The sequence below is a fragment of the Castor canadensis genome, chromosome 8 (assembly GCF_047511655.1).
Source record: "Castor canadensis chromosome 8, mCasCan1.hap1v2, whole genome shotgun sequence".
Classification (NCBI taxonomy): domain Eukaryota; kingdom Metazoa; phylum Chordata; class Mammalia; order Rodentia; family Castoridae; genus Castor; species Castor canadensis.
Genome location: NC_133393.1, coordinates 18,864,591 through 18,892,472, shown reverse-complemented (window position 1 = coordinate 18,892,472; position 27,882 = coordinate 18,864,591). Strand labels below are relative to the sequence as shown.

Below are 27,882 nucleotides of genomic sequence, written 5' to 3'. Positions count from 1 at the left end.
TGATTTATACCCAGATTGGCTACACAGCTGCCCTACCCCACTAAAAAAGTTAGTCTCTTGCTGTGTGCCAGTGGCTCACAGCTGTAATCCTAGCTACTTGGGAGGCTGAGATCCAGAAGATCGAGGTTTGCCAGCCTGGGCAAATAGTTCTTGAGATCCCCATCTTCAAAATAACTAGAGCAAAATGGACTGGAGATGTAGGTCAAGCAGTAGAGTGCTTGCTTTACAAGTGCAAAGCCCTGAGTTCAAACCCCAGTCCCACTTAAAAAAAAAAAAAATAAGAGCCGGATGCCGGTGGCTCACACCTGTACTCCTAGGTACTCAGGAGGCAGAGATCAGGAGGATTGAAGTTCAAAGCCAGCCTGGGCAATAGTTCAGCGAGACCCTAATCTCGAAAAACCCTTCACAAAAATAGGGCTGGTGGAGTGGCTCAAGGTGAAGGCCCTGAGTTCAAGTCCCAGTACCAAAAAAAAAAAGAGAGAAAATGACTAATAAAATCTGCCATAGAGATCTCGTTCCTTTTATTAACTCTTCTCTTCAACACACCTAGGACTTTTGCTCCTGTAGTGAAAGCCCTCCATCCACAGAAGGAAGTAGTGTTTACGTGTACACACTGCTGGCTAGAATAAAGTTTACATTTGCCTCTCTTGCAGCTGACTGACTGTGACTATGCTGCCAATTGCCAAGAGAGGACTGAAAGGGAAAGAAAGCAAGGTCACCACCCAGCCTTCAGGATGAAGGTCATCTCCTCCTTTCTCCTCATCCCGGGGGCTGAAATGGTCTTGGGCCAGGGGGTTCACTGTAGGCAGCTGGTAGGCAGGAGGGAACAGAGTGACACAGGTAGGGGGAGCTCTCCTCAAGTGAGAATCAATACCACGTCCTGAGCTGGGGTGTGGCTCAGTGGGAGAGCACGTGCCTCTCCCAGCACCACTAAAATAAAATAATAAAGTGGACAGAGGGATGGCTCAGTGCAAGGCCCAGGGGCCAGAAGGACTCAGGTGATCTCGTTTGTAAGCTACAAGGGAGCCGAGGCCATGAAGATTTCACAGTGTGGAGCTACCCAGTTATTTTGTAGCCACACTTACATCTCAACAAATTCAACGCTATAGAGTCTGTCCTACCTCCACCTCTCCCTTGGCCCTGGGAGTTGCAGCACTGGGGTTTGAACTCAGGGCCTCACACTTTCTAGGCAGGCACTCTTGCCACTTGAGCCACTCCACCAGCCCTTTTATGTGATGGGTTGTTTTGGAGACAGGATCTCCCAAACTATTTGCCCTAGGCTGGCTTCAAACTTTGATCCTCCTGTCTTTGCCTCCTGAGACAGAGGATTACAGACATAAGCCACGGGCAGCCAGTATATTTCTGATTTCCCTTTAGTCTTTTTCTGGGTTTGTCAGAGCAAGCAACAGGCACAACTTGGCTGATTTAAGCAGAAAGGCATAGCTTACAGGCTTGTAGAGAAGACCGGAGAACCACGTGTATTTGTGGCCACGTAACAAGGAACATGTCTTCAGTTCACAAGTCTGCAGAGTTCCGTTTATTTGGGGCTGGGCTGGGCTGATCTCATCTGGGTTCATGGGAGTGTCTTGGGTCAAGTGCTGGCTGGCCAGGCAGGTCTGTTGACTTTGGCTGAGCTTGTTCCTATGTTTGAGGCTGATCTACAATGGCCTCAGCTAGAATAACTCAGGAGGCTTGGCACAGGTCCACAGGTGTCTCACCAGGCAGCCAGCTAGCCCAGACATGCAGTGATGGCACTGGCAGAGGGCCACAGTGAGCCAGGCCCCATTACACAAGTGCCTTTTGAGCCTCTGCTTGTGGGGCACTGTGTGAAATCCCATTGACCAAGGCAACCCCAAGAGGGATCCTGAAGCCAACTCAGTATAGCCCTGAAAGGAAGAAGTGAGACCACCCGTACGCTGTGTGGGAGCCAGCAGCTCACTGCCCAGCTGGCCGCTAATGACACTCCTAAGCCACTGATGAACACTGACTCTGTAGTGACACTGAGAGTCCTTGGCACCAGACCGTGGGGGCTGCAGCCACCTCAACGGTTGTTCCAAACTAGGGCATTGCCAGTTGACAGAACAGATTGTTCTCTTGCCTCTGTGGCTTTGCATCCCAGGATGCTCCAACTCCACTTGGAGAGTGGGGGCATTTTATTAACATGGCTCAAAGTTGCCCTTGACTTAGTTCTCAGGAAGGCTGCAGAGCGAGGAGCCGGCACTTACACTGCAACCCTGGGAGGTGAGCTCTGCTTCCCAGGGTTCAGCTCCACAGAATGGCAAATTCTCCAAACAGAGGAGAGGGGACACACTCAATCCGTGTCCAACTAAGTGCTGGAAGAGCTGGGTATTTATTCAACGACACCCGAGAGTCAACGTTTGAGGGTTGCTCCTGGGAGGAGCTATGAGTGGGTCACGGTGGCTTTCTGTAGTTTGTGGGAGATGGGAAGAGTGTTTGGGGAGAGAGATGCACTGAGCACACAGCCAGGTGGAGGGATGAGGGTGAGGCACTGCGGTGTCTCCTCCACCTTCTCACAGGGAACGTGTCTTGTGGACCATACATGCTTAATCTTCTGTTTAGGCTGCTTTTCTCTCTCCCTGATAAATTCCTACTCATTCTTCAAGACCCTCCCCAGCTTCCTAAGCAAAGAACCATGATACACAGTTTTTATGTATTTGTTTGTTTGTTCATTTATTTATCTTGGTGGGACTGGGGTTTAAACTCAGGGCTTTGCACTTGTATAGCAGGTGCCCTATCATTTAAGCACTACCATTTTGCTCTGGTTAATTTGGAGATAGGGTCTCAGGAACTATTTGCCTGTGCTATTTGTGATCCTCTTGATCTCAGCCTTCCAAGTTTCTGGGATTACAGGCATGAGTAGCCAGCACCTGGCTCTACTGTTCTATCACTTGTCACACTGTTTTGCTTACTAATCCAACTCCCCTGCTAGGTAACACCCATGCTGAGGCACAGATGGCTTGGCCACTGGGCTTTAATAGCCTGGGATTCAGTAGGTGCTCAGTAACAGCTCACTGGCTGTGGGAAGCATGTCTCTATGCAATGATCTGCTGTCGTCTGCCCAGAGCTGAAGCAGAGCAGAGCCTCATCTCTCAGGCTGCTCTCTTCCTTCACTCACCCAGCGTCCTCCTCTGCTTCCTCCCTATCTTAACATCAAAGGCTGCTCCCAGGTTGTCTATCAAAAGCTCACAAGCTGCGGGAAACCTGGGTTACTGCCCACCCCTGCCAGGCTAGCTGGGCTCCCTGACCAAGGCAGAGGCCTTGCTTGGACCTTCATCTTCCTTTTCTGCAAAGTGATTTCCAAGGTCCCTGTTGACGATGAAGGGGCACAGCAAGAATCTTTGGAGGATAACTCACAGGAACTCCAGAGGGCAGGCAGAAACTGAGTTTCCTCCTTAAATCCTGTGCCATTTTTCTAGGATTACAGCAGTCACTTACCAAAAGTTAGTGACATTAGCAATAGAACTGGATTCTCCCCTGGCTCTGAAAACAGGAGTTCAAAACCTAGGTGTCAGTGAGAGACCCTTGCATGCCTCTGTTGGGTTCTGGTGGCTCTGGCCACTCCTTGACTTGTGGTTGTGTCACTCCAGCCTCTGCCATCATGGTCTCACTACCTCATTCTCTTCCGTCTCTGTTTTCTCCCCATGAGGACACTTGTCATCAGAAGAGCTCATCGCAAAATCCTTAACTTGATTATATCTGCAAAGATCCTTTTTTGCAGATAAGGAAACAGTCCCAAGTTCTGGGGGTTTGAATGGACACACAGCAGCCGTAAACCACCACACACCCACACGGGTGTTTTAAATATGTGCTATGTTCAAGTTTATGAACGTAAGAGAGGAAGAAGGAAAAAAAATGGAAGTGAATACAGATTTATGTGTGAACAGAGCTAAAGGAGTCTACTTTTCTGCTAATTTTGTTCTTTTTTTTTTTTTTTAAAGCTCTGACTTTAAAACATCTTTCCCAACCTCCCCCCGACCCACGCACTTTTATTTACTGTTGGAACCTTGTTACAGGAAATGAAAATGGAGTTCTCACCTTCCGTGGAAGTGTGAAGTAGTACGTCCCTTTGAAAACCAACCTGGAAGCATCCTGCAAAGCAAAATGCACACATACAATCCAAACCAGCAATTCCACTCCTACGTCAATATCCTGGAGAAATCCTTCCATTTGTTCACTTATCCAGAAGGCATGGCTAAGAATGCTCACAAAGCAGAGCACATTGTGGCACAGAATGTGAAACAACCAAATATCCATGAGTGGTAGCATAGATAAAATGTGGTATTTCGAAATGGAATATTACACAGTAGTGAAAATGTGAAACCATAGCTACGGTAATCAACATGGGTAAATCTCAAAACCACACTATTATCTAAAAGAAGCAGGCAACGGAAGAGTAGCTGCAATACAATATCATTAATACAGGCAGTAAATCCTTTAAGGTTACAAATATAGGTGAAATCATGAAGAAAACAAGGGACTGATTAATATAAAATTTGGCACAGTGGTTATATTTGATAGGGAAAAGGGGGATCCTTAGGAAGGGACCCTCCAAGAGGCTTCTAAGGTACTGGTAATGGCCTATTGTATAGTGTGGTGAGTGAGTATTTGACTACAAAAGTTATTTGTTGCTGGGTGTGGTAGCATGCACCTATAATCCTGGCACTTGGGAGGCTCAGACAGGAGATCACAAACTCAAGGCCAGTCTCACTACATAGTGTAGTGAGACCTTGTCTCAAATACCAAAAGGCAAAGCTATTTGGCACAGTGCACATTAGTTTTATATATTCTTTTGTATCTATGATGCATTCAACATTCCATGAGAAAATGACTGTGGGTGAGATTATAGGCCGGTGGGTGTCGATCGACTCATCTTCGCTGCTCTGAGGGTAGGCACATGTTGGAGAACAATTTTGCAGGACATTTTGCAGTATCATGTAGACTGGAAGTCGTGCATGTTCTGTGACCTAGTGATGTCTCTCTAAGGGATTTCTGAGTATGTTAAATCAGTGGTTCTCAAAGTTTCCGACCATAACTTTTTATTAAGAAATGCATTTTAAGAGCTGGGAATATAGCTCAGTGGCTAAGTGTTTGCCTAGCACACACAATCCCCAGTACCAGAAAAAAAAAATCTGCCAAGAAATGCATTTTACCTGTAGTTCTAGCTACGGAAGGTGGAGATCGGGAGGATCAAGGCTTGAGGCCAACTTGGGCAAAAGTTTGCCAGGCCCCATCTCAATGGGAAAATGCTGGGCATGGTGGCACATGCCTGTCACCCCAGTGATGAAGACAAGCATAAAATAGGAGGATCAAGGTCCAGGTGGGCCTGGGCAAAAAGCGAGACCCTATCTCCTAGATAACCAGAGCAAAAAAGGGCTGGTGGAGCGGCAAGTGGTAGAACACCTGCTAACAAGCGTGAAGCCCTGAGTTCAAACCCCAGTGCTGCCAAAAAATAAAATGTGTTTCTCATTACCACCGGGCATGTTTTCTATCATTTATCTACCTATCATTCACCTACTCCATCCCAAGCACAGACCTACAGACATGTGTAGATACATGCACATGTGTGTGAGCGTAAGTATAGAAATGATGGAATACAATTCTGCAAAACAATCCCCAACCATATTATGCGCAACGCTTTCTGATCCTTTCTGCTCCTGTCTTCTCTAGTTCATTCAAGGCCCCAATTTTTAAGTTTATTTCCGATCACTAACAGCTGACACCGTGGCTTGAATGTTTGTGTCCCTTCAAGATTCATAGGTTGAAGCCAGGTGCCAGTGGCTCACTCCTGTAATCCTGGCTACTTGGGAAGTTGAGATTGGGAGGATCATGGCTCAAGGTCAGCCTGGGCAACCAGTTCTCGAGACCCCCCCATCTCCAAAATACCAGAGCAAAATGGACTGGAATGTGGCTCAAGTGGTAGAGCACCTGCTTTGTAAGCGCAAAGCCCTGAGTTCAAACACTGGTCCCACCACCACACACACACACACAAACACACACACACAAATACTGAAACCTAAACACCAAAGGATTGGTATTGGAAGATGGGGTCTGAGGGAGGTAATTAGGTCATGAAGGTGAATTGATACCCCCATAATCTCCAGAAGATTAAGGTGAGGGAATATGGTTGATGAACGTCAGATACTTACATGAAATAGAACAAAGAAACCTCTTGCAATTACTTTAGGTGGACCAGTTCAAGGGGGTCAAGGGAGAGAGACAGTGGGGGTGATCTAACCAAGGTATATATAAGCCTATTTGGAATCTTCACAATGAATCCCCCGTGTACAACGAACATATCCTAATAAAAAAAATTAATGGGAAAAATCAAATATTCTCCAGAAAGCTGCCTTGTCCCTTCCACCATGTGAGGTCACAGCTCGCAAACACCATCTGTGAACCTGAAAATGTGCCGTCACCACACACCAAATCTGCCAGCACCTTGATTTGGACTTCCCGGGCTCCAGCGCCATGGGATATGAACTTCTGTTGTCTGTAAACCATGCGATCTGTAGCAGGCTGTTATAGCAGCCTGAGCTGATGAAGACACCTGACAAACTAATTTGAAGAAGATTGTACTGGGGAAAATTTTTCACAAGATAATTTGCAAAAGAATCCTGAAGCCAGGTATGATGGCATATACCTGTAATTCCAGCAGTCAGGATGCTGAGGCAGGAGGATTGCAGGTGCAAGACCAGCTTGGACAACTTAGCAAGACCTTGTCTCAAAATGAAAAAAAAAAAAAAAAAAGACTGATGCTATGGCTCAGTGGTACAGTGCTTGGCTAACATACTTGAAGCCCTGGATTCAATCTCCAGTACCAGGGGCAGGGGAACCCACAAAACAGACCAAAAAACAAACAAACAAAAAGAATGCTGCCTGAGTACAGTTAGTTTAAACTAAAAATAATTGGAAATGAGAATGAGGGAACATTCACTTAATGGAATAGTATATTGTAAGTAAGATGAATAAACCAGAGCTTTACGTAGTAACAGACTGTCGGGTGAGAAAAGCCAGTTGCTGGAGCATATGTGGAGAGCGATGCTATTTATAGTTTTGAAACATGTCATTTATGGATATGCACATATGGAGTAAATCTGCCAGACCTGTAACTCAGGATGGTGGGCTCCAGGAGAGAAGGGAAGGGCATGAGATCACAGCAGGACAAATTATTTTATAATATTTTTCTTATATTTTATTTGTTACTTAATATTGACTATAAGGATTAGCAAACTATAGATTGTGGACCAAATCTCGTTTGTTATTTTTGTATGGCCTGTGAGCGAAACATGATTTTTACTTCTTTTTGGCAGTACTGGGGTTTGAACTTGGGACTTTTTGCTTGCTAGGCAGGTGCTCTGCCACTTGGGCCATACCCTTGTTGGAGATAGGGTCTTGCTTTTTGTCCAGCCCAGCCTCCTATTTTATGCTTCCTGCAGCCTCCATGCTCAACTTTTTTCTTTGAGATGAGGTCTTGCAAACTTTTTTGTTTGAGCTGGGCTAGAACCACGATCCTCCAGATCTCAGCCTCCCAACTAGCTAGGATTATAAGCATGACCCACTGGTGCCTGACTCTTTTTTTCTTTTCTTTTCCTTCTTTCTTTCTTTCCTTTTTTTTTTTTTTTGAGATGGCATTTTGTTAGGTAGATCAGGCTGCCCTGGAACTCAAAATCCTCCTGTCTTAGCCTACGGGGTGCTGGGATTACAGGTGTGACCATCATGCACAACTCCTCTTATTTATTTATTTATTTTTTTGGTTCCTAGGCAAAGAACATCTTTGTTTGCAGAGTCCCTCACTTACTCCTTTTGACTTACTTTCTTAGAATAAATTCCTAGGAAGTAAATACCTAATCCTCCCTTCCTCCCCTAAACGCTAATGGCTTGCTCTTTCTCTCTTTACTCCAGTAAACTTGCTTCTTTTGGTGTACTTCCTGTGCCTCCTTTAACACACTGCTCTCTCTCATTTGCACTTCCCAGTGGTGTTTAGGTATCAGAAAGCTCTCTTGCTCTTAAATCCCAGCTTGATCACCATCTCTCAGGTGGCCCAACATTCTGCTCCTCTTTCTAACATCTTAACTCTTCCTCTGTCACAGTGTCTTCCTTCTCCCACTCAGCTCCTTCTTTGAGGTTAAAGTCTCAGGGATCTCTCTGGAAGTCCAAAGGTTTTTTTTCTCTATTTTTACTTTTCACTGTAGCTCCTGCTGTAAAATGACCTCCCTATTCTTTTTCAGCTCTTTCTCTTTTCTTTCCTCCCTCCTTATCACTTTCATAGAACTTTCTCAAAGGATTGAGATGTGCCTACCTCTTTTCAGCCATATTCAACCTCTGCACCTCTCATTCCTTTGATTCTACTTTGTCCCATTCTAAGCTGTTTTACTCCTTTTTGAGTGAGGGTGAAATCAAGGAGGAAAGCCTTGCATGAAGACAATGTGGAGAGTCCCCTACTTATAGTTTCAAGAAAAAACGCAACTTCTTCAGCTAAATCCAACAATCATAGGCCACACTATGCTAGTAATTGAATATCCACAAAGTGAGGTCACAGATCAGCAGGGCCAGTGTTACCTAGGAGCTTGCTAGAAACGCAAAGTTTTGGGTACCATCTCAGACCTACTAAATCTAGAATCTGCAGTGTTTTTTTTCTTTCAGTTGGGAGATTGAACTCAGGGCCTTGCTAGACAAACACTCTTGAGCTACAACCCCTGTCCAGAATGTAGGTTTTAACATGACCTCAGTGCTTTGCATGCATGATAAAGTGTAAGAAACAGTGCTTTAGTGGACCAGTAAGCGCCTGCCATGCAGGGTCTCCATCTGGAGGGCTCCACAGACCCCTTGGCAACCTCAAAGCAATGAGGTTTCATCAAAGTGGAAGGGTGTATTGATGGTCTGGCTGCCATAGCTATCAGCACTTTGATGGACGGAGGTAAATGACTGAGGGAGCTAGGCAGGTGGTCTCCTTCCCTCCTCATTCTGGTACAGGCACACTCCATTGAAGCTGCAAGAGGGTTTGAAGAAGGTATTCTTTCTCTTTTTTTGGTTTTTGGTGATCCTGGGGTCTGAACTCAGGGCTTCATACTTACAAAGCAGGTGCTCTACCACTTGAACCATACCTCTAGTTCATTTTGCTCTGGCCTCAAATTGTGATCCTCCTGATCTCAGCCTCCCAAGTAGCTAGGATTATAGGCATGAGCCACCAGCACCTAGAAAGGTACTCTTTTTCAAGAGACAAAGACTATTCTTCAACCAAAATTATAGGCAAGGGGCTGGTGGCTTGGCTCACATGGTAGAGTGTCTGCCTAGTAAGTGCAAGGCCCTGAGTTCAAACCCCAGTACTGCCAAAAAAAAAAAAAAAGAGTATAGGTAAGTTTACCAAATCTCTGGTAAAGTGGACATACCCTGTGAGGAGTAAGAAAACAATCTTTTCAAACAAGAAAATGTGTATGAGCAACATCGAACCAAGAGACAGAATTGTTTGTATTCTTCATTCCCTCAGTAACTATTTAGTAAGCACCTTCTATATACCACACTGTATTTTAGGTTATGGGGGTACAACAGGGAACAAAGCAGACACAGTGCCTTAGTGGAGTTTACATTATCAGAGTTAGAGATGGACAGGAAATAAATACATAATATGGCATGTGTGACAGTGCTTTAAAGAAAGATAGAGTAACTTAAACTTGTAATCCTAGCTACTTGGGAGGCCGAAATTGGGAGAATGAAGGTTTGAGGACAGTCAGGGTGAAAAGTTTGAAAGACCTTTTTTTTCAGATTCCCCCAAAGGAGTGCACTGTTCTTGGAGGTACTACAATTACCAGGTCAATGTGGACTGAGCAAGCTCCTATTCCATCTCCCTGTTCCAAAAGTCCATTTAATATATTGTCCTCAAATAGAGGATGTACCAGATATTAAACTGGTAAGAACAGATACTACACTTGATCTTAGCCAAAAGGCCAAGAAATGATGAAAGACCCCATCTTAATCAATGGCTGCCTACCTGCCATCCCAGCTATGCCAGGAAGCACAAATCGGAGGACTGAGGTCCAGGCTGACCTGGGCAAAAAGCAAGACCCTATCTCCAAACTAACCAGAGCAAGAAGGGCTGATGGAATGGCTCCGATGGCAGAGCACCTGTATAGCAAATATGAGGCCCTGAGTTCAACTCCTAGCACTGCCAAAATAAATAAATAAATAAATAAAAAGTGGCAGAGCCCACTATTTGAAATGGGTGGTTAGGATGGGCCTCTCCATGGGGAAAATGAGGAAGCACGTCATCTAGACTTTTTGGAGGAAGAGAATTCCAAGCAGAGGCACTGGTAATGCCAGAGCCTTGAAGTAAGAACAGACTTAGAGTGTTCAAGGAGCAGCAAAAAGACCAAAGAATGTGGATGGAGATGAGACTGGGGAGGTGAAGGGAAGCAAAGTATGTTGGATATTGAAGACAGTTGACTTTTATGCCATGTAATGCAAGCCGTTGCAAGGTTTTGAGTGAAGGAGTGACATGATATGACCTACACTTTAAAAGGTTCTTGTTGGCTGCAGTGCAGGAAATCTACCCTAAGGGGTAAGAGTGCAAGCAGGGAGGCCTAATCAAATCTGCTGCAAGGGTGTGGTTGGCTGAGGTTAGGGTCGTGGTGGTAGTGGTGAGAAATGCTTCAACAATCTTGACCTCTCAGTCAAATTTTATTTTAAAAGTCTTCACCAGGTGACTGGAGGTGGTTTTTTCCTAATTTTAATCTTGGATGGAAAACTGGTTTGAACATAGAAAATAAAGAATAGGAATAATAGGGTTTCTCTGTATTAGTAATATTAAATAAATCCCTTAGGAATCAATGTTATTTAACATTTCGTAAATGATTCTTAAAAAGGAATACTTTGAGACATTTCTCGGCACACAAATCATACTTTCCTTTCCAGGTAGTGAAATGTCAAGTCAACAGGGAAAATCTTCTGGAACACTTCTAAAGCTATGTGAGTAAGATGGAAAGTGGCAGGTGTCTTGCTCACATAGGGAAGGACAATCCATATGATAGCTTTATGACAATGAACTCCGAACTGCCAGCTGCCACCAAGGAAAGGGATCTAGAAATTATTCCTTCCAGACATCAGCTCCTCTAAAGTTGAAGGGCCAGCAAAAGTTCTGGCTACCTAGAATAAAGACAAAAACATCAGGTTTAACAAGATCTCATGACACCCCTGTTAGGGCTCATATATGCTTGCTGTCACTGCATCCTAAGCAAAAGAAGAGAAAGATAGGTAAGATGATTAAAAGGGTACAAGGCTTTGGTTTGATGAGTTAAATGCCTATAAGATGAAAAGATGAAAGTGTAAAAAAGCATGAAAGATTCAGAGAGAATACGAATAGCCCTTTTCATATAATCGTATAATTTTGAAATTAGAGGACAAAAGAATCTTGAAAATGGAGGTAATGTCTATGTAAAGTTGCCATCGAAAGGCATATAAAAGAAGGTCCTTTCTTAGATTGAGGGGGGGGGTTCCTTAAGTATTTTCTAATATGTAGAAAGACATGAGATAGCACTAAGTGGGGTGGGGGTGGGAGACAACCAGCCTCCCTCAGTCTTTTGCTGGGAGTAAAACGACTCTGCACTTGTGAGTACTGTCCTTCCCCTCACCAAATCATCTGGAATACAACCCACAGAAACCAAGAAGAACAAGAACCACTAACAAGACATTCAGACAATTCAAAATGCTATTATCAGGTCTCATTCTAAGTCGAAATTAGATTGAAAATCAATCAAAAGTGAGTGATTTATAACAGAATAGTAAGGAAAACTAAGAACGCATGGTGGATAGCACCCTTAGTCTCGGTGATTGGTGCGCTGGAGATATTCTGTCCCCAAAAGAAATGACATGGATAACATAAGAACGTCTCCTAAGCACTATCTGTCAGCATCGGGGTTCTCACAGTCAGGAAGTAAGACTGAAACAGAAATTACATCACTTGAAATTCACCCACTGCCCAAATCCTTTCAGTTAACAGAACGACACGATTCAGATGACAACTGTCACTCGCCTGTTGAACAGTTACCAACTCTGGGCAATGGGGACCATACCAATCTTCCTTCAAAAAACAAAATAATTGGGTTCTTAATGAATCTTAAAGGTAGGGGAGCGTAATGGAGTGTCATGACTCGGAAGATGTTGAAAATGGTGCACGACCATCGCATGGGCCCTTACTTTTAGGTCCAAGTATCTATGTATATAAATATATATTATGTCCTGTCTCTCCAAGAAACTAGAGTCAGGAACCTCATCTCTTTAAAGAAAACTCTCTCCTTTCCTTCTTCCTATAGGTCTCTTTCTTTACCTGTTTCTTCCCTCGGATGCGTACAACTTTCAGTCCCGCCTTTCTGCTCATCTAAGCTCCGCCTTCCCAGTCCACCTGCCTGCCCAGCCTGTGACGTCGCTGTTGGGCTTCAGCGGCCTGCAGGATTCAGGCACCTGATTGGCCCACCCGTCCACGGTCTGAGCAAAGCACCAATGGCAACGGCGCTGGGCGGAGGCTTGGGGGGCTGGGGGAGTGCCCACATCCAAGATGGCGCCCCCAGGAGCTGGGAGCGGGTGACCGGCGGCGGGGAAGCGGCCTGGGCCGGCCCTCAGATTACGGGGTCCTGGGGGCGTCTCGCCGGGCACCGCCGCCCCCGCCGGCCTACCAACCAGGCCTTCCCCGGGGCCAGAGCAATGGCCGCCGACAACAGCAAGCAGTTTTGGAAGAGAAGCGCCAAGCTGCCGGGGAGGTGAGCCCAGGACGCTGGGAGGGAAGAGGGGATTGGACCAAACCCTTCCAGATCCTAATCCTAAAAATCTCACGGGCCCGGGGCGCCACCGAGACCGGAAGACTGTTTTGGGGGACCCGGGGCTGGGCAAGCTGGGGCTACCTGGCGACGGCTGGGCAGCTGTCATGCAGAGGAGCGGACAGGGAGCTTTGGGGACGGCTGGGTGTGGGGTGCAGACCCGGGTCTAGGGACGGAGGGCTCGGGAGGGGTGACCAAAACCCGGGTGTAAGGGCTGTGGGGTTGGTGTGTAGCCCGTGTCGGTCGTGGGCACCGAGGGTCACCCCCAGAACTGGTCCCACTCCAGACAGAACTCCTCAGGGGTCTGCATCCAGCACAGGTGGTTCCTGTGTGAGGATGTCCTCTTGCCTTGGTGCCTCCCCCACCCCGTTCAGCAATACGAGTCTTTCTCCTGGACCCCCAAAGAATTCTGGTGGGAACTTGGAGCCAGGAAAAGTGACAGGAATTCTGAAACCTGACCTGAGTTGGCCTTTTCTCATTAGGAACGATTATAGGGTGACCACAGAATTGGGGTCATTCCTCTGGCATTTACTAAGGATTTATTTATCCGACCTCTTCCCTTGCGTAGTAATGCTTTTTTGTGCAAATGCACTAAATCCTTTCATTCTTCATGTTTGTTGGAAGCAGATCTGTTAAGATCTGTTAAGCTACTTTTTTTTTTCTCTCCGTGGTGTGTGTTGACACTTAGCAATTGTCTAACATTAATCTCCAGTTGGTGTGCAGTTTCAATTTGTTTTAGGAAGAGTTCTGAAAAGTAAAAGGAGCATGTGTGTCAGTCATGAACTGAAGATTTTTGCCAGCCACACACAACTTGGTGATAGAATGTGTTTGGTTATGCTCCCCATGCAACCTTTTCTAATTGATTTAAATCTCCCTTCTGGAATAATCCTTTGACCTTGTGACTTGTTTTGTTTTGTTTTTTTAACCCCCTCAAGCAGGAGAGAAATGAGGGTCAGCAGGGGCTATGCAACTGTTTTATTTAAGATGCTATTAGACATAAGGGGAATAGGGTGAAGTCAGGGTTTAGTAATACATATTAAAATAATACAAGGGAATACAAAGATGGTGCTGTGTGAAATTAACAGTATTAATATCAGCGCTAAAGATGTTCTTTGTTTTGAGATAAGCACTACTTCCTGTCATCTGATTTCCTTTCCTTCCTGGTCTAGTGAGCTCTCCAGTTGTGCTAACTGCTGTTCTCTGGGGTTTTCCACAGAGGGATTATTACACTTTGACATACTTAGGTTTATAATGAGTGGGAAAACTGTAATACCGGGAAGCAGTAAAAAGACAACCGGAGTTGGCGTGGCCTTTTGTGCCTTCTGAATGCTGGTTGTATTAACTAACTGTTGTTTTCTATATTTCTTGTACTAGATTACAGAAACTCTCAACTTTTTAAAAGCACCACTTTTGTGAGATAGGAGTCTTTTCAGTGTCTGGCTCCTTTTTTCCTTTCTTTTAAGGTACTGGGATTTTGAACTCAGGGCCTGGTGCTTGCTAGGCAGGTGCTCTACTATTTTAGCCATGCCCCCAGCCTCTCTTTCATTTTGAAGCCTATAGAGAGACAGAAGAAAGGACTTTTGAGTTCAGAAAGGCTTATTTGAGCTCTCTTACCTGTGTGACTAAGGGAGGATAATTGACTTAATCTCTGTAGGACTCAAGTTTCCTTATTTATGAAGTGAGGAATAAAAATCCTTTCCTCAGGGTTACTGTGAGGACCAAATGATACGCCCTGTTTTTAAAGAACCTAAGACAGAGTTTATTTAGCACATTATTGTTGGTAAATAAATAGTAATCATTAGTATCACTCTTATCATTAGAGCAAGTGAACATTTCAAAGAGTGTTTCTTAGATTCTCACCCTAGTACTAGTTATTTGTCTTGACTATTAAGACATTGCCACAGATCATAATAGTTTTTAGTACCTTGTTTATGGAAGAGGAATATTGTTCAGCTGTGTGCTTTTAGCAGGAAAGCCCAGGAGCACCTGGTTATGGAAGAAAATTGAGGTTCTTTTAGATAGAAAGGAGCTTTGGTTTAAGGAAAATGTTAAGGCATTTCTCAAGAATAGAACTTTTGACCTGGTGCTGGTGGCTCATGCCTGTAATCCTAGCTACTTGGAGGCTGAGATCAGGATTGTGGTTCAAGGCCAGCCTGGAAACCAAGACCCCTGTCTCCAAAATAACTAGAGCAAAATGGACTGGAAGTGTGGCTCAAGTGGTAGAGCGCCTGCTTTGCAAGTGTGAGCCCTGAGTTGAAATCCCCTCAGTTCCACCAAAGAAAAAGAAAATAGAATTTTTGCATCTGGGAGAAGAAAATCTTTCTCACGGGTAGGGAATGACAAATGAACTGGTACTAGGTTCATGGCAGCCTAGAAGTGAAACTGTTTTACTCTTCTTTACAAGTTGAAAGGCAAAAACTCAAAGCAATGGCAGGTTAGTTACTTTCAATTTCTTTGATCATAATCTAGCAGCTTTAGTGACAACAAATAGGAATTTCATGAACTAAAAACAGGCTAAATGCAAAAATGAACAAAACGCTCTTTTAAAAATAGCAATGCTGTTGAGATAAAACTCACTTTTCAAGTGACAATCCAGTGGTATTTGGTATGTCCATCTAGAGTATAGATGTTGTCCACTCATCACTACTAATTTCAGAATGTTTTTATCACCCTCCCCTCCCCCCCCAAAAAAAAATAGACCCCACACTGGTTAGCAGTCACTTCCCATCACCTCTTTCCTCTAGAGCCTGGCAACTTCTAATCTGTTTTTCTGTTTTTGGGTTTACCTGTTCTGGACATTTCATATCAGTGGAGTGACATGATATGAGGCCTTTTGTGACTGGATTCTTTCACTAGAAGATAATGTCTCAGGCTCGTCCGTGTTGTACCACATATGAATACTCCGTTCCCTTTCGTGGCTGAATAATATTTCCCCAGAGGAGATACCACGTTTTGCTCATCCGTTCTTCAGCGGATGGCTGGCTGAGTTGTGTTCACGTTTTGTCTATTATGAATAATGCTTCTGTTGAATACAGGTTTTGTGTGGCCATGTTTTCTATAAGTTTGGTACACGGTAACTTGATGGAATTAAACATCTTTTTAACGTCTCCCAGCTATTCATAAGAGCCCATGTACTCATACATCAAGTGGGGCAGGGCACAACGACTTATGTCTGTAATCTCAGCTCCTAGGGAGGCAGAGATTAGGAGCCCTGGCTGGGCAAAAAGATAGGGAGATCCCAACTCAACTCAACCAAACAAGCCAGGTGTGGTCCACCTCTGTCATCCCAGCTGTGCAGGACACAGAGGGTCAGAGGCTGGTCCAGGGCAAACCTAAAGCCAAAAGGGCTGGAGGTGTGGCACTGCAAGGCCCTGAGTTCAAACTCCAGTACCATCAAAAATTTAAAAAATACATTAAGTGGCTATTGTAGTGACATGTAGGAAGATAAGCAATATGTACCATTGTGGTTAAGAATGCAGGTTCTGGAAACTTAATGTCTGGATGATATCCCACCTCTGTCACTTTCTAGCTGTGTGACTCTATGAAGGTTGTTTTCTTTCTTTCTTTTTTTGTGATAATGGGACTTGAACTCAGGACTTTGTGCTTGCTAGGAAGGAACTCTACCACTTGAGCTACACCACCAGCCTTCCCTGTGGAAGTTAATTAACTTCTTTTTTTTTATTGTTTTATTATTCATATGTGCATACAACACTTGGGTCATTTCTCCCCCCTGCCCCCACCCCCTTAATTAACTTCTTAGTGTCTCAGCTTCCTCATCTGTAAACTGGGCACAAAGTATCTACACCACAAGGCTATCAGAATGAAATGAAATAATGCATAAGGACGTAACTAATCAATAATATCAGCTACTACGGGAATGGCAGTTACTATAGTAGCTCCAACTTTTCTTTTCTCCTCTTGCTGTAATTGAAAACTTTGATCTGTGGTATGTCTAGAGACCCCAGTCAGCACTAGGCAGAGGGAACACCACCCTCCACTGTTAATTAGGCAGAGGGATTTGTGAAGACATGGTGAATTCTGCCCGATGTGAGGAAGTTGTGGCTGTCAGATGTGTATTAATGAGGAGAAGTATGACTTCGAACAGTGGTTCTCAAACTCCACCCAGTCACCTGGAGGGCTCACTTAGACATAAGGTACTGGCCTGGCTTCTGGAGTTCCTGATTTAGTAGGTCTGGGGTGGGCCCAAGAAGTTGAGTTTCTAACAAGATCACAGGTGTGGCAGCTGTTGCTGACAGAGGCTGGCCGGCTTTGAGAACCATTGATGGTGGGGTGGCTGTGAACCATGCTTCCAGGCTCCGCGTATGCTGGTGTGGCTGGCCAGGACTTTCCAAAGAGTTCTTTGAGAACCATTGAGAAAGAGTCCTGACAGATTGAGAGAAATCCAAGTCCTGGCCCTGGGGCCTTTTGCCATAGGGTCTTTAATGACCAGGGCATCTCCACTGGGTGCCTCAGACAACATGTCCAGACAGAATTCTGGGTCTCCCCTGTGCTCACCTCTGCAAAGCTGCTCTGTCCTTCCCAACTAATGATCTCGCCATTCACCAAGTTCCTCAGGCCCCAAACCCTAATGCCTGTGATTCTTCTCTTTCTCCTATTGACACGTGCACCTCATCAGCAAGTCTTGCTGGCATGTCAAAATGTATCCTGAATCTAGCTGTTCTCACACTTCCACCCCTACTACTCTGGATCAAGCTAAGCTCTCCTACTTGGACTGTGTGATACTCTCCTTATTGATCTTCCTGCTTTTTCTCTTGCCCCTCCAAAGGCCTGTCATTTATGGTTAGAACAAAATCTAAACTTTCTGTCTTCCACACCCTTCACAGTTGGAAAGATAGGCCAAGTTAAGGGCTTTTTTTTCCCTTGTGGTGCCTCTGCATTCTAGGCAAGTGCTCTGTCCCTGAGCTGTATCCTAAGCCTGGCTTTGATCTTAATCCTCAGAGCAATGGGATGCTCTTAGGTAAAGGATGTGAGGTCATCAGCTTTATTATTATAAAAATACCGTTCTGGGGCTGGGAGTGTAGCTCAGTGGTAGAGCACTTGCCTAGCATGTATGAGACCCTGGGTTCAGTCCCCAGCACCAGAAAAACCATTCAGACTGTCCTAAGGAAAATTGCTCGGACCTATGTTTTCAGTGGCTGTAGGACATCTAACATCTCTGACCCTTCCCCACTGAGTGCCAGTGTTTGGCTGTTGTGCCAAATACCCACATTACACATTTCCCAACACTCCAGCCCCACCCTCTACCCCTGTGAGGATCAAAGTGTAGAAGGCAAGTCAGGAGGCCATTGTATTCAGTGGTGAGAAAGGTGAAGGTGGCTTCCACTGGGGCAGTGACAATAGAAATGGAAAACAGTGGCTGGGTTTAGAAGATTGTAGGACTTTGTAAATCATTGAATTTAGGGAGTAGGGGAGAAGAGGGAGGTGCCAAGGAGGTATCCCTCCCAGGTCTTAGGTGGTCAGGTAGATTGTGATGTCCACCTTTCAGAGAAAAAGCCAAGTTTTAGGGCAGAATACCGAACGTCTCCATGCTCGACTTCCTTACGTACATCAGGGTCAAGTGAACTCCAAGGCTCACACCAGTTCTGAAGTAGGGATTACATTTACACTTACCAACTCTAACTCATGTATGAGGATATTTCTCTTTTGCTGTGTCACACCAGGCATGATTGATACTCGGGAGTAGATTTGAAAAGGGGAGAGGGCTGAAGGTGGGCATTTCTATTTTGTTCTTTTGAAAGTAGCGAATTGCTGGCCTAGAAGAACATTGGAGTGTAATGAGTTTGTAGGATGTTAGAACTCAACACAAAGAACATTGCAGTTGTGAAAACTGAGGCCAGAGAGGGGAAGTGACTTGCCCCAAACCATAGTGCAGACTTCTTAATGCTCGATCCAGTGGAATTTCTCCTGCCGCCTCTCCCAACCCTCAGCCTCTGCTAAGATCAAGATACCCACACAGGCCAAGGGTGTGGGCCCTTTCCAGAGAAAAGAGACAGATGATGGTGGGCTAGGAGAGACACATGTGAGCCTGGTTCAATCCCCCGCAGCAGGGAAAAGCTTGACTTCTCTCTCTTCTCAAGCAAAATGTTTGTTATTAAAGTCAAGGAAGTCTTACTAGCATTGACAGAAGTTGAGGGCTTAGGGATATAGCCTTGTGAGGCCTGTATCCTCACCAGCATCACACAAAAAGAAAATGAAAAGTTGAGGAATTACTTAGGCACTCATTTTTTAACCAAAACCTTCTAGTCATTTGGTCATTAATGAATCTGAGAGACAAGTGTAATGGTCCCAGCTAGTCTGGGCAGGTACATTACAGCCTGTTCTTGGCTTGCAAATGTTTTCACTGATAAAGTAAGTGGCCAGAAAATCCTAAATTATCGAGGACACAGCGCAGATCCCCAGTTCTGGATGACTTCCTTGGAGTGGAGCATGAACCCAAGTTGGCTGCCAGCATGTTTGGTGTTTAAATTGGACAGCTCTACTCCATGTTTACTTTACTCCTTTGTCAGCGCCAAACACCTGTTGGTTTTTCCTCCCAAAATTTTTGCACTGTTGCACCTGGGTAGAAGAGCCATGCCAGTGCTTGTGGTGGCAGTTTTCTTTTCTTTTTATTATTGTTTTATTATTCATATGTGCATACAAGGCTTGGGTCATTTCTCCCCACTGCCCCCACCCCCTCCCTTACCACCCACTCCGCCCCCTCCCTCTCCCCCCCACCCCCTCAGTACCCAGCAGAAACTATTTTGCCCTTATTTCTAATTTTGTTGTAGAGAGAGTATAAGCAATAATAGGAAGGAACAAGGGTTTTTGCTGGTTGAGATAAGGATAGCTATACAGGGAGTTGACTCACATTAATTTCCTGTGCATGTGTGTTACCTTCTAGGTTAATTCTTTTTGATCTAACCTTTTCTCTAGTTCCTGGTCCCCTTCTCCTATTGGCCTCAGTTGCTTTTAAGGTATCTGCTTTAGTTTCTCTGCATTAAGGGCAACAAATGCTAGCTAGTTTTTTAGGTGTCTTACCTATCCTCACTCCTCCCTTGTGTGCTCTCGCTTTTATCATGTGCTCAAAGTCCAATCCCCTTGTTGTGTTTGCCCTTGAGGGAGAACATACGATTTTTGGTCTTTTGGGCCAGGCTAACCTCACTCAGAATGATGTTCTCCAATTCCACCCATTTACCAGCGAATGATAACATTTTGTTCTTCTTCATGGCTGCATAAAATTCCATTCTGTATAGATACCACATTTTCTTAATCCATTCGTCGGTGATGGGGCATCTTGGCTGTTTCCATAACTTGGCTATTGTGAATAGTGGGTGGTGGTTTTCTAAAAGGTGAATGAGCGAGCTTATCTCCATGTGTGCAGGGTGGTTCTCTTGAGCTGCAGCGTGTGAGCTGCTAGTTCTCAAGTCTAGCTGTGACAAGTCAGCTTAAGCAGAGCCTGGGTTTTGTGGAGCTCTGGTCTTCTCTCACTAAGTCGTGGTAAGTGCCTGCTGGTGTGTGTCGTGCTCTGCCAAAGCTGCTACAGAAAAAGACCTCAGCTTTCTAGAAGCTGAAAATCTACTTGGCACCTTGTCGAGGATGTGAATGTCCGGTTTTCCCACTATTGTAACCAGAAAAACTGAAAATGTTGCTGGGTAACACACACTGTTAAGTGGAGAAAGTCAGATGGGGATTAAGTCCAGGGCTTGGGTATGTGAGGTGGCGGCGGAGTGCTGTGGTCCCCCGTTGCAAAACAGTACACCTTGTATGCATGTATCGAACAGTTACCACGTTCAGTCACAAATGGGAGTGTTTTAAAAAGAAATTAGTGAAAAAATATGACAAATGGATGTACAGGATTTCCTTAACTTCATAATAGGGGTTCTCCCTTGGGTGGAGGAGAGGATGGGGAATGCGGTTGAAACACTAATGGTCCCTCTAATGCTTTATCGTCTTAAATATGACAGATACTAACATTTGTGAAATCAGGGATGGGTTCATGGATGTTATATTATTCTCTGAACTTTGTGTTTGAAAATGTTAACTAAATGCTTTTATACCTGTGTTAGAGCAGATATCTTTTAAAACTTTTGTTAGGTCAGACAGCCATGAAATTAAGTAAAATTTAAAGTAGCGTTATGATTTAACAAAATAAACCACTTCTGTAGTATGATGCCATTTATATAAATTTTTAAAAACATGCAGAACATTATGTATTGTTTAGGCATACAAATGTAGAAAATAAAAACATAAAACCTGGGCTGAAGGTGTGGCTCAACCCATAAGAGCCCTGTCTACCAAGCATAAAGCCCTGAGTTCAAACCTTAGTACCACCAATAAATAATAAGTAATCTAAAACAAGTGTGGAAAATGCTGGCCTCAATAGAGTGACTGGCTTCCTAGGAAGGGAGTGAGGAGTGTGCTGGAGGTCCAACTCCATAATGTCTTACTCCTTAAGCTGGATGTCGAACACTCACCCGAGTGTGACTGATTATAATCTAAATCTAGTGTACTTAAAAATGTGTGTCTAAGCCCTGATTTGTGCAAGGGAATCAGAGAGGGCATGCATTAGTGGAACTGGGGGTAAAGGAAGGGCAAGTTTCTTTGGGGGTATAGTTTTTTTGTTAGTACTGGTGTTTGAACTCAGAGCTTCACGCTTGCTAGGCAAATGCTCTACTGCTTAAACCACTCTGCCAGCCTTTTTTTGTGATGGGTATTTTCAAGATGGGGGTCTCATAAACTGTTTGCCTGAGCTGGCTTCGATCTGTGATCCTCCTGATCTCTGGTTCCTTATTTATTTATTTATTTAGTTAGTTAGTTAGTTATTTTTAATTTTTTTATTATTCATATGTGCATACAATGCTTGGGTCATTTCTCTAGTTCTTGAGTAGCTAAGATTACCAGTGTGAGCCTTTGACTGAGGGCATAGAATTTGAAGTGAGTGTTGCAGGGTGGATGCAGTTTTGAAAAAGGATGTAGAAAATAGAGAAGCCTTCTGAGTGAGGCAAAGAGCCTGACTTGACAATTGGCGTATGTTTGCAAGGTGTAATGGAGACCAGCCTCCTTACAAATTTCAGAAAAATCGAGCATCTTAACTGTTAGGCTCTTTTAATCTGGCTTTGTTTAGGCTTTTTTTTTTTTTTTTTTGAGACAGAGTCTTACTTTGTAGCCCAGCCTTGCCTCAAACTTAGATCCTCTTGCGAGAATCTCAAGCTGAGATACGGGACACTCAAGTAGGAAGCAACGTTTTATTGTGCCAGCACAGACTCCGTAGACTCATGTCCAAAGACTAAGCCCCAAGAACAAAGGGGTCTCCCCTTATATACCCTTGCAAGCAGATTACAGAGGCGGAAAGCAAGGCCTAATCCATATATGGTTACATGCAATTCTGTAGGCTACTTTACCTTTGTGCTACGTAACTTTCCTTCCTCCCCAGTGCTACGTGACCCTCTCCACGTTTAGGTTCCTCAGGTTTTATCTCTCTGTTGTACCATCCCTGCCTCCCTGCTGCTTTATAAGAACTCAGGCCTAGTCTGTTTTTCTTCTCATTCTCCTCCCTGCTGCATTATTTTCCTCTTTGATGCTCAGGACCTGCCTAGGGTCAGAGAGCATCATCTTGATTTAGGGGTTTATATTTCCATAGCATCATTACATGCGTGACTGTTTTCCTTTCTATAATGGCCTCCCTAGTAGTCCTGATAGGCTGTAGTACTAGGGGAACCAAGCAGGGTGGTATTAAGCATGCTCCCAGGACTAGGCCCATTGCCCCTATCAGGGTTTTGAATCTGCTCAAAACAGATTCATCCTCCAACCAGGTCATTGGGATCCCGTCCTCTCCAAGTCTGGACAGGGACATGGATGAGCTTTCTCATTCTGTCTGTGATCTCTTCTATGACCTTCCCTTCATCATCAGTCTGTAAGCAGCAGTTGCTTTGGTTAAATTTTCCACAAACTCCTCCCTCAGAAGCCAACAAATAGTTTAAAGCCAAGCAGTTCTGATAGATGGCATTGTGTATCTTAGTGCTTTGTTTTGCCAGCAAATTGAGAGCTCTTGCAGTTTCATTAGTTATAATTTCAACAACAGCCTGCAGCCTGATGATGCAGTTGAACATATACATAGGAGTGCGATAGTCCCGGGGTCTGTCTTCTGCCTGAGTGGCAGGACCATAGTACTGGATGATATGCTCGGGAGGACATTCATTATCTTTCCAATTGCCAATTCATAAGGCACCCCATTTTTGTCTACTTAATCTTTCTTCATATATGGGGACTCCCAGTTTTTCAATTTGTCTAAGGGGAAGCAAAAAGAAGGATGGTCTGATTGAGCCTAGCATGCAAGATCCAAGCCAGTTACTAGGTAGCACCATATCAACTTGCTTCCCACAGATCCAATATAGCCCCCTGAGTGCCTGCCAATTTATGTTTTCGGTAAGATTGTTCCAAGCTTTCTGGAAATTAGAAAATTTGACCAGTGGGTGGGGATGGGGTTCTGTGTGGCTTGGAGCTCCCCACATTGGGTCTCTTGGGCAGTATCATTGTAAAACTTCTGTCCTAAACAAGTTAAATCCTCTACAGGGGTAGAGAACTGGCCTTTTGGGTGGCAGATGTAGTATTTCCCAATGAGAGGAGTTTTTAGGAGCCAGATGCTTTCCTATGATTGGGGAAGGCGGTCTCATCAAAGGGCACCCATGGGTCTAGCTCCTTTGCTTCCCATGGCCAGTGGTCTCCCATGTTGGTTCTCCAACAAACATAACATGAAGTAACATTCAGTGTCTGGGCTACAGGCCCAGCCAATGAGAGGAACAAGTTTTTGATCTTGTCAGATATAGGGAACTCAGTTTTCATTTCTTCATAAAAGGAATGAAAGACTTGGTAAGAACTCTCATGGTTAATGGTCACTAACAAGGTGCAGTAGGGTCCCAGGATTGTACCCCTTTCCATTTACCTTTATACTGCCCTATGTCCCTGTTCCCCTCTGAGGGCTTAAGTACAGTAAAATTTGCAGGATTACATTTGCCAAGCGTACAGTCGGATATAGGTGTTCTCTTGTGGAGAAGAGCCAAGCGCAGTAATGCCAACCTGCACCACCACAAGACCCACCACGTGGGTCTGGGCACATGTATTTATCATTTAACACATAGGCTGTCTCCCATGCTAGGCCTCCATATCCCCCACTGTCTTGGCCTATGCCTGCACATATATCAAAAAAACATCGACACTGGTTTATCAGCATTGAACACCTGGGTACGGTTAATGAGGTCCCTAATTCCCCTCCCCAGGTAGCACAGTCAAGTCTCTGGACATCCACCATTGTTCCCGAGGGCTATAGGTGGGGTTGAAACAGACATGCTGATTACCATGGGAGCACACTGAATAGATGGTATGGTTGTGACTGCATGACCCGATGACTGTGCCTGCACAGGAACAGTTAATATGGAAAAGCAAGGTCCTGGTGACAACACTTCCTGCCCAAGTAGTATGCATACATAGGTTACCAGATGAGGTTTCTGGGACTATGAAGGGATATCAGATCAGTAACAATAAACAGTAATTATGCATCCTACCCAAAAGAGGTAGAAGAGAGTAATAAAAACTTTTTGCTGTGAGTCCAATCGGCGGATGTGGTTTTTGCCAAACCTATGGCGAAGACTAGGGTGAGAACTACAGCAACTGATACAGACAAGGGGTGACAATGCAGTACAGTGAAATAACAGGTATGGAAAGCAGTCCATTTGTCCTGTTGGAGCATTGACGCCTCAAGCTTTTGCTATGCATAGACTAGTTAGCTTCAGGAGTAACTAGAGCAGGGCTGTTGTCCCATCATTCTTGGTCCCATGTTGTTTCCTGGAAAGTGGAGTCCTGCTGAAGAAGGATGCTGATGTTCTGGAGGGTGATCCTACACTGGGAGCTGGATCAGGGAGGCAGTTCCACTTGAGAGGAGATGCCTTGACTTGACTGTGATGGATCCAAGGAGCAATCTCTGGTACTTTAACTACAGTGGGGGTAGACAAAATAAAAACAAAAGGACCTCTCCATAAGGCTTTAGAGGCTGGACTTTTCATTCCTTTACCCAGACAGCATTCCCTGGCCTGTAAGGGTCCGTGGGAGGTGTTAGACTAACAGGAAGTCTCTCCTGGACCCAGTCATTGATCTTTGAGAGATCAATGACTCAAATGCCTGAGGGCATGCATCTGCTGCCTCAAGGTGAGGTGACCTATTTCCTTAAGGTCTCCCCATATGCCCTTGATTAAGGGGGATGAAGGACTTCAAAGGATGAGAGCGCTGTTTGTTTCATGGGGCTAGACCTAATCCTTAGTAATACTATGGGCAGTAACTGCAGATGGGTCTCCTAATAGTTTTCCTAACTGATTTTAGGGTTCTATTCATGCGCTCCACTTGGAAAAGTGAACTCTGTGGGGCAATATGCTGTATGCAACTTCCAGGTAATTCCCAAGCCCTTAGCCACCAGCTGTACCACCTCTGCCACAAATGCTGTCTGTAGCTGACCCAGTTGACACAGGTTTTTCAAATTGAGGGATGATTTCCTTTATCAGATATCTGGCCACCTCCTGGGTCTTTTCAGTTTGTGTGGGTAAGTCTTCCGCCCATCCTGAGAAGGTACAAACAAACACCAACAGATATTTGCATCTTCAAGCTTGTGGAATTTCAGTGAAGTCCATGAAGGTTTTCAAGAGGAGTTCTGAAAACTCCTCAAAAGGAGAACCTGAGGGGGTGCTTTCAGCCCTGGTCTGGGGTTATTTTTAGCACATAGGGTACATCTCTCACATACTATCCTACCTATGCTGCAGTGCTTGGGGACATAAAAATGTTGAACCAGGGTGGTCTCAAGGGCTGTTCACCCTGAATGAGTTCCTTTGTGGAACTGCTTGACAAATGTAGGGGCCAGCGATTCAGTTATGACAACACAGCCATCAGCAAACTTCCACCATCTGTTTGGTAGAAAATTTCCCTCCTCAGTCTTAAACCAAGCCTGTTCTTGTGGTGTGTACCGTAGGTCCCATTCAGCCAAGGGGCATGAGAACAAGACAGCTGTCAGAACAGTTGGGGCTGGTCTCCTTGTGAGGGCTACCTGTTTGGCTTCTTTGTCAGCTTTCTGGTTTCCCTGGACAATTGTTGCAGCTCCCTTCTGGTGCCCTTGGCAGTGTATAACTGCCACTCGTTTTGGGGTCCACACAGCATCTAGAAGTTTGAGGATTTCCTGCCCATATTTGATCCTTTTTCCTCCCAAGTTAATGAGTCCCCTCTTTATATAAGGTCCCATGGACATGAGTGGTTGTGAAGGCATATTTAGAGTCAGTGTAGATGTTTACCTGTACTCCTGCAGTGAGCTGGAGTGCCAGCACCAGGGTGACAAGTTCAGCTTTTTGCACAGAAGTCCCAGCTGGCAGCGAGTGAGCCTCAATAACTTGCTCCAAACTCACCACCACATAACTGGCAAAGCATGTGCCATCACGGACAAAGCTTCTGCCATCTGTGAAATATTCAGTGTCCGGATTGCTGATAGGCTGATGGGGTAGATCTGGCTGGCTTGAGAAAACCTCATCCATAACCTCTAGGCAGTCATGCTGTGGGGGCCCTAAGTCAGTCGGCAGTAGAGTGGCCGGGTTTAGAGACTTAACAATCTCCACCTGGATGCATGGGTTTTCACATAGCATACTCTGGTATTTGACCATCTGAGAGTTGGTCAGCCAAAAATTTCCCTTATCCTCCATGAGTGTCAGGATGGTGTTTGGAATCCGGACAGTGAGTTTTTTCCCTAGAGTGAGCTTGTCTGCTCTGTCACAAGGGCAGAGGTGGCTGCTAGGGCACATAGGCAAGGTGGCCAGCCTCAGGAAAAGGCATCAAGTTGTTTTGACAAGTAAGCCACCAGACTGTGCCAGGAGCCCAGTAACTGAGTCAGGACCCCAATTGCTTTTCCCTTTCACTCATGAACATACAGGAAAAAGGGCTTCATCACATCCAGCAGGCCTAGAGCAGGGGCATTTGTGAGTGCCTTCTTGATTTCTTTAATGGCTTTCTCTTGTTTTCTTCCCCATACTAAAGGTTCCCACTCACCCCCTTTGTGGCTTCATAGAGTGGTTTGGCCATAAGGGAGTTTTTTTTTTGTGTGTGTTTTTTTTGTATAAGGGAGTTTTTAGGGATCCAGATTCAGCAGAAACTACAGCTCCCCAAAACTCTCTAATTTGCCGGTAGGTCTTAGGGGCTGAAATGGAACATATAGCCTGTTTCCTCAGGGCCAAGCCTGTGTTGCCCCTGGGACACTAGAAAGCCAAGGTACTTGACAATTTTTTGGCAAATCTGGGCCTTTTTCCTAGAGACTTTGTATCCTGCTTCCCATAAAAGAAAAAAGGAGAAGGTGCGTCCCTTCCATTCAGTCCTCCCAAGTTGGGCCAGCCAGCAGGAGGTCATCTACATACTGGAGGAGTGTGCAGCCATGTTGGTCAGCTGAGAAGGCTTTTAGGTTGATGCCAGGGCAGTTCCAAAAGTAGTGGGTGAATTTTTGAAACCTTGTGGCATCTGAGACCAGGTTAGTTGCCCCTTTTCCCCAGTGTTGGGGTTTTCCCATTGGAAGGCAAAAATAGGCTGGCTCTGTGAGGCCAGGCTAATGCAGAAGAACACATCCTTAAGATCTAGGCAGATAAAAAATTTTGCCTCAGCTGGGACAAGGCCTAAAAGCGTGTATGGATTTGGGAGTATGTGGTGCAAAGTGACAGTTGCTGAATTTACTGCCCAGAGGTCCTGAACTGGCCTGAAGACCTTAGTTTCTGGACTGGTAGTAAGGGGGTGTTCCAGGATGACTGATAAGGTCAGAAGATCCATTATTTTAAAAGTCTGTCAAAGTGTGTTTGAATTCCGATCTGGGCCTTGCGAAGAATGAAGTACTGTTTTTGGCTGACAAGGGTGGCTCCTGGCTTTAGTTCCACCACTACTGGGGGCACATTTTGGGCCAGACCTGGGGGTTATCTTCAGCTCATATACCTGTAATCTTAAAGGGAAGTTTAGGAATCTCAAGAGGCCTTCCTTCAGGGGCATAGAG

The 27,882-nt window shown here is 45.0% G+C and overlaps 1 protein-coding gene and 1 non-coding gene across 4 annotated transcripts in view; one reads left to right on the top strand and one right to left on the bottom strand.

Moving 5' to 3' along the window:
- Nucleotides 1-9,792: 9,792 nt before the first annotated feature.
- On the bottom strand, nucleotides 9,793-9,977 carry LOC141425973 (U2 spliceosomal RNA). The gene has a single exon (XR_012451098.1). It is a non-coding gene; the product is annotated as a U2 spliceosomal RNA (small nuclear RNA).
- Nucleotides 9,978-12,498: 2,521 nt separating this feature from the next.
- The window catches only part of Tbc1d22b (TBC1 domain family member 22B), a 74,416-nt gene continuing 59,032 nt past the window's right edge, over nucleotides 12,499-27,882 (top strand). For all 3 annotated transcript variants that reach the window (XM_074082296.1, XM_074082297.1, XM_020175914.2), the window contains exon 1: nucleotides 12,499-12,770. In XM_074082296.1, the coding sequence (XP_073938397.1) occupies nucleotides 12,514-12,770 (257 nt within the window). In that variant the 5' untranslated portion in view covers nucleotides 12,499-12,513. The remainder of the gene's footprint in view (nucleotides 12,771-27,882) is intronic.